Source organism: Athene cunicularia (genome assembly GCF_003259725.1).
Source record: "Athene cunicularia isolate RWA chromosome 2 unlocalized genomic scaffold, athCun1 chr2_part1, whole genome shotgun sequence".
Classification (NCBI taxonomy): Eukaryota; Metazoa; Chordata; class Aves; order Strigiformes; family Strigidae; genus Athene; species Athene cunicularia.
Window position 1 is genome coordinate 137,867,986 of NW_020799095.1, and position 16,677 is coordinate 137,884,662.

The following is a 16,677-nucleotide window of genomic DNA, read 5'->3' on the forward strand; positions in this document are numbered from 1 at the left end:
GGAGACAGAAGTGCAGTATTAAACACTGGCTTTAACTCTGATTAAAGACAGACTTCACTGGTCAAGGATAGTTTTATAACAAGAACATAAATTTGGATTAAAACTTGTTATCCTCAAAAGATGTTCTTAAAACAGGTAGAAACTTGATTTTTAAATTCTGACTTTCACTGTACATATATAAAAGTTACTCTGTGTGAATATGTATGTATATCTCTGTATATGTGTATATATAGTTTTTATAAATATTCTTACATATATAGAGTGTATATATACGGTCTTACACAATGCGTATCAACCAGCTTTTGCATACAGCACCTTTATAAAAATGCATGACGTTTAAGCATAAAGTTGATGTCTCCAAAACTGGTTCTCCCTGCCTTTGAAAGCTTTTTTTCTCTTTTTCTCTTTACTACAGTTATTTTTTTTTATTAATCTCAGGAAATTAAAAAGAGACTGAAAATGCATAGAGCCTGCATCTGAATTCACTGGAAGCATGAATTGCAGTGGGACGTTATTTCTGGCATGGTGCTTTTAAAATTAAGCTCTAGAACTTTTGTACTCTAACCTTATAAACAGATTTTACCATTTTGCATTACTTTAAAACATTTTGTCTGAGTGTGAACAGTCTCAACCATGGAGATGAGACAAGACCTATGGAGAAAGGAAATTACAGCATAATGGAAATGGTGGCTGGGAGCCATACCACCCCGGGCTGTGAGGTCATCCGAACAGAAATGCCAAGCTGAGCTGATTTGGTCAGTGCTCCAAGTCAGGATCTCTGAGAAAACCTCCGAGGTTGCCAAAGGAAGTGGTGGTGGCAACATTGTAGGTGGTACTCTCTGTTCTTGCTTCAGGTCAATAACCTGTGCCATGGGAGCCAGCAGGACTTCCTGGAAGAGTTGTGTGCATGATGTGAAGCCACAGCCCTGAGTATCAGGGATTATTTAAAGACCACCATGGACTGTGTGTGAAAGGTAGACTTGTTAACCCTGGGGTACAGATCACATTTCAGTATCAGCCTTTCTTAGGTACTTTCTCAAAGTTATTCCAATACTAGCTCCTCCTTGGGGCAGAATAAAAGCAGTAATGTAATGCCAGGCTGCTGGAGTATTAAAAAAAGTTCAAACCCCATGGAGAGAGACTTTCACTCTAAATCCTGTCATAAACTTGAATGAGTTTTGGATCACATCTAGAGTCCTTAATGTAGAAGGACTGCAATAGGGCTAATCTGATTTTGAAGGAACTCCTCTCTTTTCATGCATTTACCGTTGCGGCAATGCTGCCTTTCCCCTTCAGCCATAATCACCAGTCATTTCTCACAGATGCTCTCACAGCAGCTCGACTCTGGATTGTTTTTCTCCCCACCCCCACTATGGTCTAGTGACATTATGACATTACATTTTCCCCAGAAACAATGACATGAATCTTATTTATAACTGGTGGTAAAACTTTATTATTCAAGTTTAGATGTAACAGACATCTTTGCTGCCTGAAGATTGTTTGCATAAGAAATACACCAAGAACATGTTTGTGAGTAGAAATGAACATGCACTATGAAAACCAAAAAACAAAACAAAACAAAAAACCCAAAACAAAACAAAACAAAAGACACATCCATGTGTTGTAAGGACAAAACATTAAGAGCCAACATTCTAGAGTCAAATCAGGGCTACAAGTTTAATGATGGTTTTTAGCAACATGAAGTCATTCTTTATGAAGTACTTTTTTTTTTTTTTTTTTTTCTTTTTTTTTTTTTTTCCTTTTTCTGCTGGTGAATTTTCTACAAGCTAAATTTACAATGGCATTTTGAGATGTTTCCTTTTCTCCTGTTCTCCTTCTACATAGAGCTCAGAGGCCAAAATGATAGGAATGGAAAACTGTGGTTGCTGTTACAGTGTTTATTCTGAGAATTTTACTTTGCTAAGTGTAACCAAAAATCAAATGAAACTGGTATTTATCTGGCTGGAAGCCATTAAATAATTGTCTTTTATCCTCTTAAAAAAAGGTAAATCAGGCTATATGTGATTACTTTATAGGTAGCACCTCACCAACTGCCAGCTTTCCGGAGCTGGCTGAATGAAATGAAATTGTGAGGAAGAGGGTAGGGGAGGAATCCTATTCTGAGGTGAGGAAATTATGTAAATCATTTTACTTGGCTCATCTCAACTTTATAGAAGAGTTTTGTAAGGATTTCTCACTTATCTATCACATTTGGAATATGTTGACAAATTGTTCACTATTCTTTGCCAAGCATAACTGTCTCCACAGAAGCAGAAGAAAATATATCTACCCTTCTGGCTGAACAGAAGTGAACTTCTAATCTCTTTGGCTTTTCTGACCAGTATTAGGAATTAGCATGTTAAGTCAGCCAAGAAAAATCAATACAGGAGCAAGAACTGGAATATATTTAGACATCCTGGGCAAAAAGCAGATGGTAGACAACATCCTTAGCACATAAAGCAAGTAGTTATGACTACAAAGTAACACTGTCCAGTCCAAAGATGGACATGAAAGTCCATCCCTGAACTGAGAACTAATCCACCGTTGCCAAATCAGGTCTCCCCATTGCACAACCACTACGTTTCAGCACTGTATACAATTAGCATCAATCACTTTTGTCCTGCTGCCCCTCTAACTGCAAAAATAATCTCGCCCACAGCGTGCCTCAACTTTTTGAGATGCCTCTGTTCTCTCTCTTTAAAATATCACAATGTGCAATGGTACATTTTTTAGGCAAAACTGAGATACAAGTATCAAGTGTCGCTCCCCCTTTCTGGATGGTCCATGAAAAATTAAGAGGGACTTTCACTAGAACAGTGCCAACATGGTGCAAAACTTCTTTTGGAAAGAACTCCGAGTTTAGCACCTGAATGAAAACGGTGCTCTGGAAATTCTTTGTCTCCTGCTGCATTAACCTAGGGGGCAGCAGCCACGAAGTGATAGCTTAAGAGACAGTCCAGTTTGCAGAAGATGCTGCATGACAGATCCTGCTATACAGAGTGTTAATGGAAACACTGTCCATTCTGCAAACTGATTAATGACAGGCACCACAAATCATCTGGATTTGAACCATCTACGCATTCTGTGGCCCAACTTGAGATACATTTTAAGATCTCATTCCTTAGTAAGAGAACCACAACACCTTGAAGACACTGATAAATTGAGAATATTCTGTGAGAGTTCAATTTTTAGTGCTGTAAGCCGATTGAAATGCAGTGGTTGTGGTAACTACTTGTGTGTGCTTACATTAATTTCTGCCTGAGAGTTATTAAATAAGATTATTCTTTTTCAATGTCGGGATTTATTTTCCTTTTGATTAATATCCACTGTGAGGGGGTCTGGAAAAGGGATGGAGTCACCTCTGTTTTGTGATGAAACAAAACTGTGCTCCTCCCACCCCAATCAAATAGAACAGGCTATGGCAAAATCCTATTTCTTACAAAGCAGAAATCTTAGAACATCTCAATATGTCATGGCAAGAACAATGAACTTTTTCCAGATTTTATTTGCACCATCTAGGTGTGCAATACTAACATTCAAAAACCTGTCTTGTTCTTTGCACTCATAAGATTTCATTTCTCCTCATCCCCAAACCCTGATATGTGTATTTCCTGTTATTGGCCTCTGCTTCTGAATTTAGCAAGAGGTGTTATGAAGTACAGGGTGGTGCTCAAGTCTTACAATGTGCATGTCCCCCCCTAAATTATTTTGCCATGAAGATGCAGCTTCTATCAATGAAGAAGCCACAGGAACTGGTAGGTCTTAGATGAAGTTAAGTCAAACCAGTAACTACTGAAAACCGGCAGGCAGCTACTTCTGAAGCTGATAAAAATCACTTAGTGCGTCTAACATGTTTCTTGGAAAAGCTGTAAATGACACACACTGGACCCTGACGTAACAAAACGCGGGCAATCTATTTCAGTCCCCACAGAAAAAAAAAAGAAACAAAAAAATACCCAACAAAAATAAATCCACAAAAACCAAGTCAGAACTTATTATTGGAGAACAATAGTAAAAACATAACCAGACTTTGTCTGGCACTGGTATCAAGCTGGAGATCCATCTAAAAAACAGAAGAAGAAGAATGTGGCCCAATATCCTTTGCTAACCTAGAACACTATTGAAGGGTTATAGAACTCAACCATGAACAGATTGAGTGGGACTTTCCATATGCTGCTCACCAGTATAGAAGCAATGGGTGGAGCAGGAAGGAATGAAAGCCTAATGCTGAACAATAGCCTGTCTGTGCCTAACAAATCAGAGAAACTGTGCAATAATGTTTCATCTGTGTGAAAATGTAACACATAAAATAATGCCAAGGTCCGCAAGACCTTGGTGACCAACTGTGTAAGTGCTTTTCATGCATGGTGACGCTCACTGCCAGCTGCTTTAGGCACATTATTTTTCAAAAGACTTTCAAAGTGCTGAACATTTAGGCCAGTTCCTCCCTGGTTTTCCTTTTGCCAAACCCTATAAGACATTTCCTATCACCTCTCCTTTCATCTTCCACCTCCCTCTCTATCTGGTTAAGTATCTTATAAGTGCACCAAATTCTAGAGGGGAGAGTGGTGAGATTCAGTAAGTTAAATACAAGAACTTTTTTTTTTTATGATGCTTTAGTTTCAATTACATGAACATCTGAGAAAGGCGGCATGTAAGTGAGATCAGAATAGGACCCTTTACATATAATCTCAAGTGAGGACTTAGTCCATAGATATTTTTATAGAACATTTTAAAAAATAAAATGCATGAATGGAGAAATAAAAGACAACATAATATCAGAAAGACATTTTAAACTTCATTTGCTGCAACATTCATGAACCAGTTGAGCTACACCTGCCATTCAACCATAAGGAACTAAGACCCTGCACTGCGAAAAAGAAACAAACCCAAACAAAACAAAAAAGCAACTGCGTAATATTGTAAAAATGGAGTGCAATGCTACTACAGAATGCAATAAAACATCAGTGCTGCATCGTCAAACAGCACTTATCAAAATAATTTCTGAAATGTTTCTTCTGAAACACAGACAAAGCAATAAAAAGAGGATATATGTTTATCATTTTAAGCATAACAATGTGAGTTAAGAGCTTAAGAATACAAAAGTACTTGGAATGAATAGTGCTACCCTTTTTTTCCTAAGTAGGCATAAAAATATTTTCATTTCCTTCTTGTTTTTCCATACCATTAATATCAACAAATTTCATTCATTTCATGTTATCGTTTACAACTTTAATGCACACACACAGAAAAAAAGATACCTACTGCAATAGAAATAGTTGCTTCATTACCTTGTTTGCTACATTTGCAAATGTAAACAGCGAGGCAGAGCCAGAACTGACTCTAATGCATGATGGAATATCTTTGTTGCATACGTACACTGTAGAAAATAATTATTCAATATGTCAGGCACCATTATTTGAAATGTAATACATTAATATTTACTAGAAAAATAAGGTTTTTTCTATTTGTTCTCCCAACTTCTTTAATGAAATAAGTTAATCTGACAGTGCATCCAGTAGCTTGTAATATCTTCTACATCCCTGTGGCAAAATAATAAACTACTGGTTGGGACACTATAATGAAAATGATTAAAGTCAGTTCTTGTACACCCTTGTAGCAAGCATGGAGGCTCGTCTAACAGCACCTTTAACCAATTATTTAATATTTAGTTATTTAGCCCTATTTCCCTGAGCAGTTATGCTGAGGAGCTTTCCCTTCATGGATAGTTTTTACAAAGCTTTAAGTATTAAAAAGTACTATGAAGACATTTAATGCTACTTAGCAAAAGCTGGTATAAGTCTACTGAAGGGATTGACTGGTATGTATAGTAATATTAAGCTTGTGGAGAAGTAACCTTAGACTTTAAGGTTTAGAAATGTAATATATTAAAAATATATTAAAATAAAATACAGGTTACCTTGTTCTATGCAAATTAAACCCGGAGAGTGGCTTCTGTATTAGAGACTTCACTTGCACAAAATGGTTTTCCTAGACTAAAGTGTGCCAGAAAGAATGTAGTGATAAAATGGTAGCTAAAAACCAGCAGAGTCTGAGAAACATCTAGATGAAATTGCTGCCAAAGCTTTGAGAACAAAGTGATCCTAAGGCATGTTGTAGGGCAGAAATTAGCCCAAATTAAAGAAATGACCTTTTAACATCAGTATATTTAACAAGTCTAGTTCTTATATACAATGTGCATATGTTCACTATACCCCTGCAGCAGTATATACATATACACATCTTTGCACTCTTGCCAGTTATGTCTTTTACAGCAAAGGTATTAATTGTCCGGTAAAATTTTCTCAAGGTTATTCACCATGATTCACTGCATTCTGGCTAGCTTTGGTGGGCCATGTCCCATATCTTCTCCCCCTTCTGGCCACCATCCAACTGTTCTTTTTTTCTTGGTAACCCACTCATTTAAAAGGAAAAAAAAAAAAAAAAAAAAAAAAAGAAGAAAAAAAAAAAGAACAAGGGATTTAATATTGGATAAGGCATGCTCTCTATATGAAGTGCTTTATAGGTCTTCACAAGACATTACAAGCTATTGAATTCCCATCAAGGAAACCTATTTCTGTTTAATTGTGCTAAGTGCTAAGGTTTACTCTTTAGGTTTTCCATTCTTTTCAGCTTGTGCATTGTTCCTGTGTAGGCCCCTCTGGATGTGAGTTGTGAAGTCATACTTGTCCGTGCAAAGATGCTGGCATATGCTGCACTGGAAAGGTCCACTGTCACCATGGCAACTCATATGCAAAGCATACATCACTTCATCCAGAAAGACAATGCCACAGTGCACACACTTGGTAGAAAGTTCATCTTGAGTACTTCTATCAACTTTCTCTGTTTTTACTACATTCAAGGGACCTTCATTTTTTACATTTGATGGTGCCTTACTCTTTTCCTTGGAGGCACCATTTGCAGTTGGCCCAGGTCTGGAATGCTTTATCGCCAAATCTAGAGGAATGTCATTGTCTGATCCAACAGCTGAAAAATGAGGAGGCAGATTAAAGGTGGGATAAGGCACATAGTTTTGGCAAGGATTTGGTAGGCCAGGCACGTGACTCAAGTAGTGTGGATTCCCAGGAACAGACAGCTTATATTTACTCCAGAATCTCAGCCAGTCAGCTTCACTCTGAAAGTCATTGTGTACAAATGGAAGTCCAAAAAGTGGGTACTGGTATTTTTCAATAGGGCTTCCAGGTGGAGAATAGTTTGGGTGTTTCGCGGGTCTCATGTATTTTTCTATCGGGCTGCCTCTCTCTGAGCTTCCTTTCCCTTCTGATATCGATGAACTGTTTCCTGGGTCTCCAGTACTTTCCTGAGGACTTTTTATCTGAATGTGCAAAGGTTGCATCCTTTTGTGAATATCCAGAGTTTGGCTGACCAATATTGGCTGCTGAGCAGAATGGCTTTTAGTCAATGAACCTGGGGCCTCATACTTACTGAGGCTGGGAAGCTGAATTTCTCTTTGATGACCTTCAGGTAAATGATCCTCTGACCTCCTCTCTAAGGGGCTTCCATTGACTTGTTCCTCACTGCTACCCCTCTGCTGTTTGTTTAGCTGCTCAGCCTGAAGTGCCTCCGGGTTAAGGCGCTTTCTTGTTCGTCTCCTAATGATCTGCTCACCATTGTTCTGTTTAATGATGTTTAAAGGCCTGGGAGTCTGCATGGAACACACACATAATGAACAAAAGAAAAAAAGACAGACACATTAAACAAATCTGCAAGACCATGCTCACATAAATTTATCTTCTCTTTCATGAAGAGCTCTAGTATAAGTTTTATGGGAATGACCAAATTTCTCCCCAAATGCTGGTTCCTGGACTCCCACCCTAAAAGCAAACTATGAATTGGTTTGTTTTATCAACTAAGTCAACTGCCTTAAGACATACTGTACCTGTTTACTTAAAAAGGCATGAAGTATCCAATCTGCCAAAGCATTTATTACCCACTACTTAAATTTATTACTCCTTTAAAATTCTGGGGGAGATGTGCTGAACGTGGGTGCTGAATGCTGGGGATGAGGAGGGAGATGACCTAGTGCTATTCTATGCACTATTTCACCTCGGGGAGGGGTTGGCACAGATCACACTATGGCAAGAATTGAGTAACACCTACCTTGACACCCAACCCCCTCTGACACAGATAAAAAATGCAAGCAAATACAGGGCTTGCTGTCACCTAGCAAAAGGACTGCATGTCCACTGTGGTGGTGAGTGGGATAGTGGTGTCTGGAAAGGGACTAAGAAAGATGGAGAAGAAAGCCCAGGAAAACTCCTATGCACCAAAAGGTCTACCTGGGACTTTGGTACCAGTTCCTTCTCCTGCATCCCTACTGTATTTCTTTCAAAATGTTATTGATGTTGTGATATGAAGTCATGAGGGAGAGAACGTGTCCCTTGAAGGTGGGAAAAAAGGTCTGTAAAGAAAAAAGCACCATGGAAGAAGCAAAGGCAAGAACGAAGTGAGGACTTTTGTTTTCATTTGCTACTTTCCCACACCACCTCAGGGTAGGTGGCCTATTTAGATGAGAACTGAAAATACTTTTGCATGACGAAAAAAAAATGTAGGCCTCTTTGAAAAGCCCCACAACAGGAAGGCAATGGTATGTGAATGAAAGATGGTGCTGTAACATCGGTATGTGTTGCTCTACTGGGCAGATGTTAAAACAACAAAAACTACCTAAAAGTCATTCAGTTTGGTGTGCTGGCAGTTGCCATTTGTCTCATCCAAATGCACACATAATCCTGTTTTGGTTGGAGGCCAGAAAAGTGCCCCACACAGTATTCCATTTATATGTTTATTTGGAAATTTTCTTTTTAACATTGTTTTAAAGTGCAGATTAAATTTTGGCATACAGTCAATATCCAAAACAATTTGTACATTGAATATAATAAAATTTATATATATTCATAACTTTGAGTTAATACAAAAATATCCATAGCTTTAAGAGTGTTCACTCTACTATTTGTAGAGATCTAGTTTCTCTCTTGACTTGCCATCTTCCTCTCCTCTTTCACCTATTTATTTCCCTGAAGTCAGCTTATTCTTAACGGTTAACTACATTTTAGGCAGTGCAGCTACTTGTTAAATTTTACTTTCTATTAAAACTCTGAATCAGAATAAACACTTTGATTTAAATTTTTAATAAGCAAAATTTAAACTTAGCAGAAAAACAGCACCTGAACCAGCCTCCTCAAGCAGATCAAAGCTGAGGTAAAATCATGTTAGATAAAATTAGAATATTTTCTACGTAAATGAAGTTTATAGGTTGTAGAATCAATAGCCAATTAATATGCATAGACATATATTCTTTATTACAAGCTCAGTTGAAATTCCTCACCTTTTTATGACAATTAACACTGTCATACTGACATGCTGTGTGAGATCTCACAATATGGTTGATGTTGCTCTTATTAAACTTTTATTTATACACTACAGACCATTTTCACATGGCTTCCAGATAACCTTTCAACAGTTTGGAAATACTTTTAGTCTTACTCTTCATGCTACAGGTATGAAGTCTGATTGTAGAAGTAGTTAGAAGAAACATCTTCATACCTGTGATTAAGGACCCTCACACACTTGTTTGCAGCTCTGGCTCTTCAAAGTTACATGGCACAAGGAGTTAAAGGTTGTAGGTCCAACTTAAAAATTCTTCAGCATGCAAATGACTATACTCACCTGAGTAGTCTTTAGCTTATTAAAACAGACTATTTGGCGGAGTAAAGCTACTCACGTTTTCCTTATGTGAGGAAAGGTAATAAGGTGCAGAGAGAAATATTCTGTATTTGGTTGCAACTAAGGCAGACAGAAAATTTTAAGCTCTCTACTTGATTTTCAGTGGAGTATTAAACTTAGAAAATAGTGGAAACATCACCAGAACTTTACTTTTAAAATGCCTTACTTCAGATCCTTAATTATATGTCATACATAATATACCGAGTATGATCACAACGATTTTTTTTCCATCTCTATATCACTATGGAATAAAATCTAGTTTGTCCATGACTGAGTTAGAGTTATTAAAAAGTGTGAAACAGCACCACAATAATAATGGTTAAATTCATGATTCTGTGGAGACAGAAATCTCTGTCAGCAAATGTGAATATTGTGTATATGTTTGCAGGGAACTGCAATTTTCTTCACTAAAACTATTTAGTAATTGACCATTGGAATATTACTACACATTTCTTAACATAGCTGCGTTAAAGGAGAGAAATTTGAAAAAGCTGGCAAGTTTAATGTAAATGACCCTTAGATTGAACATTTTTGAAAACACATTGAAAAATTATTCAAAGTTATCACAGAAATGGGAATGTGACTTACAGCAGAAATCACTACCCTGTTAACATTTGTGAGTCACTACCACCTAGTAGTATGACAGACTATAAATTATTATTATTATTAAATACAAGTAAAAAAAGGACCTTAGAGATAAATGTATTATACACATTCTTGAGCTAATGGGAACAGTAGTTCTAGATAGTGATAACTGAATCAAAAGAGAGCTATGAAATGTGCAAACCTACTATAGGTGAATTTTACTTAGATGTGTAGCATAATTCAGTTTAACAGGGTGGCTCACAAAGGGAACAGTTCTATTTCCTTGAATTTTTCTAGTTTCAGACATTTAACTAATAACTGCATCATCCTAGACTCCTTAATTCAAAACATACATGACAAATACTTACTGTAATTTTTCATTAAGAGATAGGCAGACAAACAGACAGATAAAAGAAACTTTCATCTTTCTGGTGTCAGTCTAAAGAGCATCCCTCTGCATGGCTGTCCCAAAGGAGAGATTTGTTTGATTATTTCAGACTCCAACTTACAACGGAGTTGCTATCATACCACAGCAGAGTGGACGCTTAATTAAATTCTTTGCGTTTGTTTGGTCAAAGTTCAATCGAAGATATTAATGTCAAATGTCCACTGAATGACAGTTTATTGCCATGCTTGAACAGTGGAGCTAAAAGATAGTGTCAGCTTCTTGCTTTCTAAATGCATAAAGTTTGACATTGTATTGCTAATTATTATTGTTGGGAGCACATTAGTTTGTTCCTACTGGTTCATAAGAACTATCTCATCTATGTGTCTGAATCCAAAACTGATTCTTGTAGCTTTTATCTATTCAATAACTTATGCTAATAATCACAGTAAGGTCCAATACTATAGTTTAGAAAAGCATATTTTAAAAAAAGGGAAAATGGAGGCTGAGAATGGTAGTTCTACAAATAACTAGACTCAAATGTCAAACTAATGTCAAAAAGCCAAACTTTCCACCTTAAAATCTTTGTTGATGCTCACCACTGATCAATTTCCTTAAATTAGATATTATATCTAGAACTTTGAGAGATCTCCAGGAAGATGATACATTCAGCAAGACCCAGCCAAGGTGCTGGCCAGAGACTGTGCATCAGTTCATCTTCTGCTCAGATGTTATCTGACTGGCTGGGTTGTTCTGGAGCTTAAAAACAGTTACTGTCCTCAGAATGACAGCACGTGGCAAACAGAGCTAACCTTTCAAACTGGTGATGGTCTTACTGCTTTCAAACACTGGAATCTCTTTCTTTTTTATTAAGTGGCCTAGCTGGACAGGATCTTGAGTAAACAGGATTGTTATATGGTGTGTACACAAGACCAAGGGTAAAATTCACAGAAACTACTAATTGAGTCAGAAGCTTATGCTTGAAATTTAAAGAGAAATAGGTGTCTTAATTTAAGTCTTAATGCATTTGAAATGTAGTTTCCTAAGTGCCTTTTTTTCATCTCAAAAATGTTTTAAAAAATATGCACTCTCAGCCACAACACAGATTTCTGATTTGGGCTCTAAGCCTGAATTGTTATGTTGCTTTGGTAAACTCCCCAAAGCTGCCTCAGTTTCTATTTCTGAAAAATAGTAACACTTTTTAACTCCATGGGAATGTTGTAAAAATTAATTAATTAGAGGTGAGTCTCAGTCACCTGACTCTCCCATGTACTTCTATTAAAGATAGTGGGAATAATATTTAACTAGTGGCTCTTAACCTAAAAGATTATGAGCATTTTGGCACTGATCCAAGGAAACACTTAAGCATGGTTTCCCTGGAGCAGGACCAGAGCATTCAACATTTTTCAAGATCAAGTCAAGTGTCAATAAGATAAAAAGCAATACAGACAGTCCATGATAATCACTTATTCCCTGCCTGATCCTGAGGGATGGTGAATCTTTCCCTCACCAAGTGATGAGTGCCATCAAGTGAGCAGCTTCCTTGGTATTTCAGAATCCTCCAGCAGACTCTTAAGAACTGTAGGAAAAAACCCCCAAACCCCACCACCCCATATCTCCAGATTTACTGTCAAGAATAAAGGTGAAATAAAACAAAAACCACAGCAAGGGATATTTTTGATATAGATGTGATGTCTAACTTTAATAATATTTTTTTTTTATTCTAAACATGAGGGTTCCTGAATTTAGAGAGCTTTCATCACAACATATTGTATTGCCTTTAAGTGGAATTCCCAGAAAAGAAATGATTTTCCCCTCATTTTGTATCAAAATAATTAAATGCATCACTGGTGATCTCAAACACGTCTACCCACAGCATCCCAGCCCGTTTCATAATGAATCACATCTGATCCCAAAGTGACCATACTGCAAAACCCTGTTAGGAAATTAACTGCAGGCCAGGGAGTGGTACTAATCACACAACCAGACAAGACCACAGCTGCCCAGTTTAGCTGTATAGCCCCTTTTTTTCCGAACAAACCAGTAAGTTCTTCCTACCGAGTGAAGCTTCTGGTAGAGGCCACACGCATTGCATACATATCCACCATTTGCATTCTTTCGCCAGAGAGAGGTCTTTGTGGTCAGGCAATTGGCACAAAAAACACCCGAGCCTCTACGTCTCTGAAATAGGGAAGAAAAAGAAAAAAAAAAAAAACACACAGAAAAAAAAAAACAGGTCAGAGGTGAGTCACATGAGCTGCAGAGTTAGGACAAATCAACACAGGAGTTTTGTCTCTAGACTGGCAACAATGACAGTATAAAACCACACTGCCCATAATGAGGTCAGGTTCAATTGTGCTTAATAGGCACCACTGATTTTCATTATAATTAACCCTAGAGTGATGGATGAGGTGTGTGAAACACCAAAGCCTTTTCAGAATAACAGCTTTAACTTTTTGAACTTCAGGTTTTGTGCATTTAATGATGGTTTCTAAACAGCAAATTCTGAAAAACCCCTCTGGAAGCTGACATAGAATATTCTGTAAACTGGTTCGTTCACTGCATTTCACAACAGATTATTTCTTTTTAGTTAGCACGATTTTAAAGTGTGATCGGTAACAAGAATTCTGAATCACCACCACTTCAATTAATTACAGTTTGTATCTGCGTCATACTAATTCCTTTAACAGAGATTATACTTCATTAATTAAATACACGTTCCAGTCTTTCCCACTTACTTCTGAAATCAGTATAAGCTACCATATATTTCCCACAGCCCACTATGAACGAGGAGTAACCTCTGCCAAATGAATAAAAGTACAGTATTCTTAGTAAGATCTCTTTTGAACTTCACCCGAAACTCCAGAAAACACTGTCTCGTCGATAGATAGTTTTATTTATTTTATTTTAGTCAGGCAAGGAAAAGCACAGTACAACTTTCCTAAATCCAAACTGATTTTTAACCAGACTGAGGCTGTGCATTCACCAGCTTTCATAATGATCTAGGAATATTTAAAAGTAGACACATTTATGAGTATTGCTTGTTAAATTCTTTCTACAGAGTAATGATTTCATTAAACTTCTCATTTAAACAAAAGTCAGGCTGTGTTTGTGGGCACAAATATTAATAAGCAGGAAATGGAATTCTTCTGCTGAAAAGAAAATCTGAAATTCAACTCTGTTCCCTTTTTGCAAAGGAAAAAAAATCAATAAAAAACCTTCAACATCTAAGATAAGAATGGGAAAAACAGGCTGGGTGAAAACTAATTTTCTTATAAATTAAAAATTACCAATACTATAAGTAAAAATTTCAGGGTTTCATAAAATTTAAGTAATTTATTTAACTTTAGTCCATACTGTAGGAGACTGGTGTTCATGCCAAAAAAATACAATGGTTATAATTGTACTCTGATACATTTCAAATGGAAAGCTTTCTGCAGACATAATTTTGGCTTCAAGACTGGAACACTTTCTTGGCATTGAAAGGGCATTTGATTCATCGGGTGTTTCACAATGTATCACTAAAAAGACCTGGTGAGCAGCCAGTTCCCTATAGGGTAATTTTTCCATCCAGATGCAAGTGCTATCAGAGCCCCTCGTCAGCTAAACTAATTATGATCTTGCATTTGCTGATGCCTGCTCACTCTAACGTTCGACATCCTCCATTAATCATCAATACAAGGAAAATGAATGAAACGTAAAGAAACGAGGACTGGTAAGCTGCACAGCCATAAAAATCTGAAATGAGTGCAATAATTTAACAAGATTGGGGAAATGTTTTTAGTGAGCACAAAGTCAGGCTAACAATTGCCCTTTTAAACCAAGAACACAATTTCATTACTACAGCAGGTTATGGAACTTTTAAGTGATACACTAAAATCGAGATTGTCGTCAAGATAATCTCTCTCTCACCCCCTTACATCATCCCCTACTTTGTCTCTTAAATCAGAAGCAGTAATATACTATGTTTTTCTCAATTTGGCTAAGGAGAGAACTAAATGGTAGTTGATGTCCTTCAGCAAATATCTAACTAGTTGTAGATATAAGACGCAGCTCAGTCTGGGAAGGCGTGCTTGTCTACAAGTAAATTGAAGCTCCCAGTTCTTTTTGTGGTTGCATATCCTTGCCCAACTTCACCTGGCTGCTGGAATATTTTCCTTAAGAGTACAATAAAAGCTTCACTATACTAACCCTGATTTGGTCCACTTGAAGAGTGAGAAGTTTCCAAGCGGAAATGACTGTATATGGCCAGGATTCAGATACAACTGCAGAACTGTTCCTTTCCGTTCCTGCTTGTTGTCTGCTGGCCTATGGCTTCTTGGTGTGGTGTATTAACCAAGTAGAGTCTTAATCTGAGTCAGTCTCTCCACCCTTTCATTACTGTTCGCGTTCCTTGAGTTTGGAAAACACCCTCTACAAAGTCATGGAAGACTTAGATTCTCTATAGAGAACAGTCTAGTTTATACACTGCATTGGACATACCTGAATGGTGACAGAAGCATTCATTGAATGCTATGGAGCTAGTATATCTTTAAACCATTGACAGAAGTAACTCATTTTTTCTCTTTTTTTTTAAAAGAAAGACCTGATTCAAACTAGACATTAGTTAGAATGAAATCATACAATTACTACAGCTGACAACAATCCACAAAATACCAGTAGTAGCTATATGTATAAAAAACTTATACCTCTGCTTATTTAGTATTTAAAAACTATTTATCTGTTTAAAATTTCAAAGTAGCCCAGCTAAACTTCCTTCCCTAAATTTAAAGCGAAGTGTGTAAATTCATCTTACATGCTGTTCTAAGTGTTGCATCTTATCCTTCTTTACCTTCTCTCATTTCTGCATTATTTAAGGACCTTAACCAGATAACCAGCAATTACTATTTCACTATCTAAGTGTTCCATAATAGATTACATATACTAATAAATTAAGAATTAAACCACCTCTGGAAAAATTTAAATGCTGTTACTTTGTTGAGCTTTTTGGTTATGAAACAGCTTTTTATAGCTGGGACACACAGCTTTAGAATGGATTTCCTGGGGTGAAACAGGACTGTGGCAGAATTAGACTAAATATTCTTGCCTCCTAGATCCCACTAACCATGAAGGTATTTTGACCTGCTTGTCAACATACACCTGAGAAATTCTGATGATGTCTTGAAGAAAAAATGCAGGCTGCTTTTAAAAGACTATTCTCTTAAAGCAATACAATTTCTTAAAAACCAACCCAAAACCCAAACCCCTAGGCCTTTACTTCCCATACACCAAGTTTTATAAAAGTTACTGGCCAACACAAATTTTATATATATATATATATATATTTTTTTTTTTTTTTTTTTTTTCCCCTTCCACCGAAGCGAATGATTGACACGGTGTCGGAGCTCGGTGCGGCTCTCAGCCCAAACGACGCGGGGTAACGGGGTCAGTTTTACCAAGTTATGATGATAAATCCATTTATTGCAAGATGGTCCGATGGCGTCGTAAATGTTGGTTAAGGGAAAGGTGCTCTCTATGATTACGGCAAAAGTGTTTCTCTGGACTTCAGCTGTAACAGTCTGGATCAATTTGCCTCCTTTAATCTATTACCCCCTCCGCCCTTCTCCCTCTCACCCCAACACTGAAGGATATTTAAAGTGAAGGGCAAAGAGATTTCTAGGAATGATAAATCATCGCGAATCCTTCCTGAAGTGTACAGAGATGGAAGTCTATATTAACAAGCTAATAATAACATTGAGGGGTGCTATTAGCCGCCTGAAATGAAGGAAAAATATATTTCGCATTTCTCTCTGTCTCTATGAGAGCGTGCGTGCGTGTGTGTCCATATGTCCGTGCTTACACAAAACGGATGTGGGAAATTGCTATCAGAGGTGTTTTACTGATACTGGAAGATCATGAAGGCGCTTAGAAACCTACCCCCAAAGCCTTAGACTTTCCCTTATTCCTATAAGCGGTGCTTTTCC

General features: G+C 37.2%; 1 protein-coding gene across 2 annotated transcripts in view; it reads right to left on the bottom strand.

Moving 5' to 3' along the window:
• Positions 1-4,609: 4,609 nt before the first annotated feature.
• TRPS1 (transcriptional repressor GATA binding 1) overlaps positions 4,610-16,677 on the bottom strand; it is a 177,197-nt gene continuing 165,129 nt past the window's right edge. For both annotated transcript variants that reach the window (XM_026842911.1, XM_026842910.1), the window contains 2 exons: positions 12,773-12,895; positions 4,610-7,666 (listed from right to left, as the gene is read on the bottom strand). In XM_026842911.1, the coding sequence (XP_026698712.1) occupies positions 6,605-7,666; positions 12,773-12,895 (1,185 nt within the window). In that variant the 3' untranslated portion in view covers positions 4,610-6,604. The remainder of the gene's footprint in view (positions 7,667-12,772; positions 12,896-16,677) is intronic.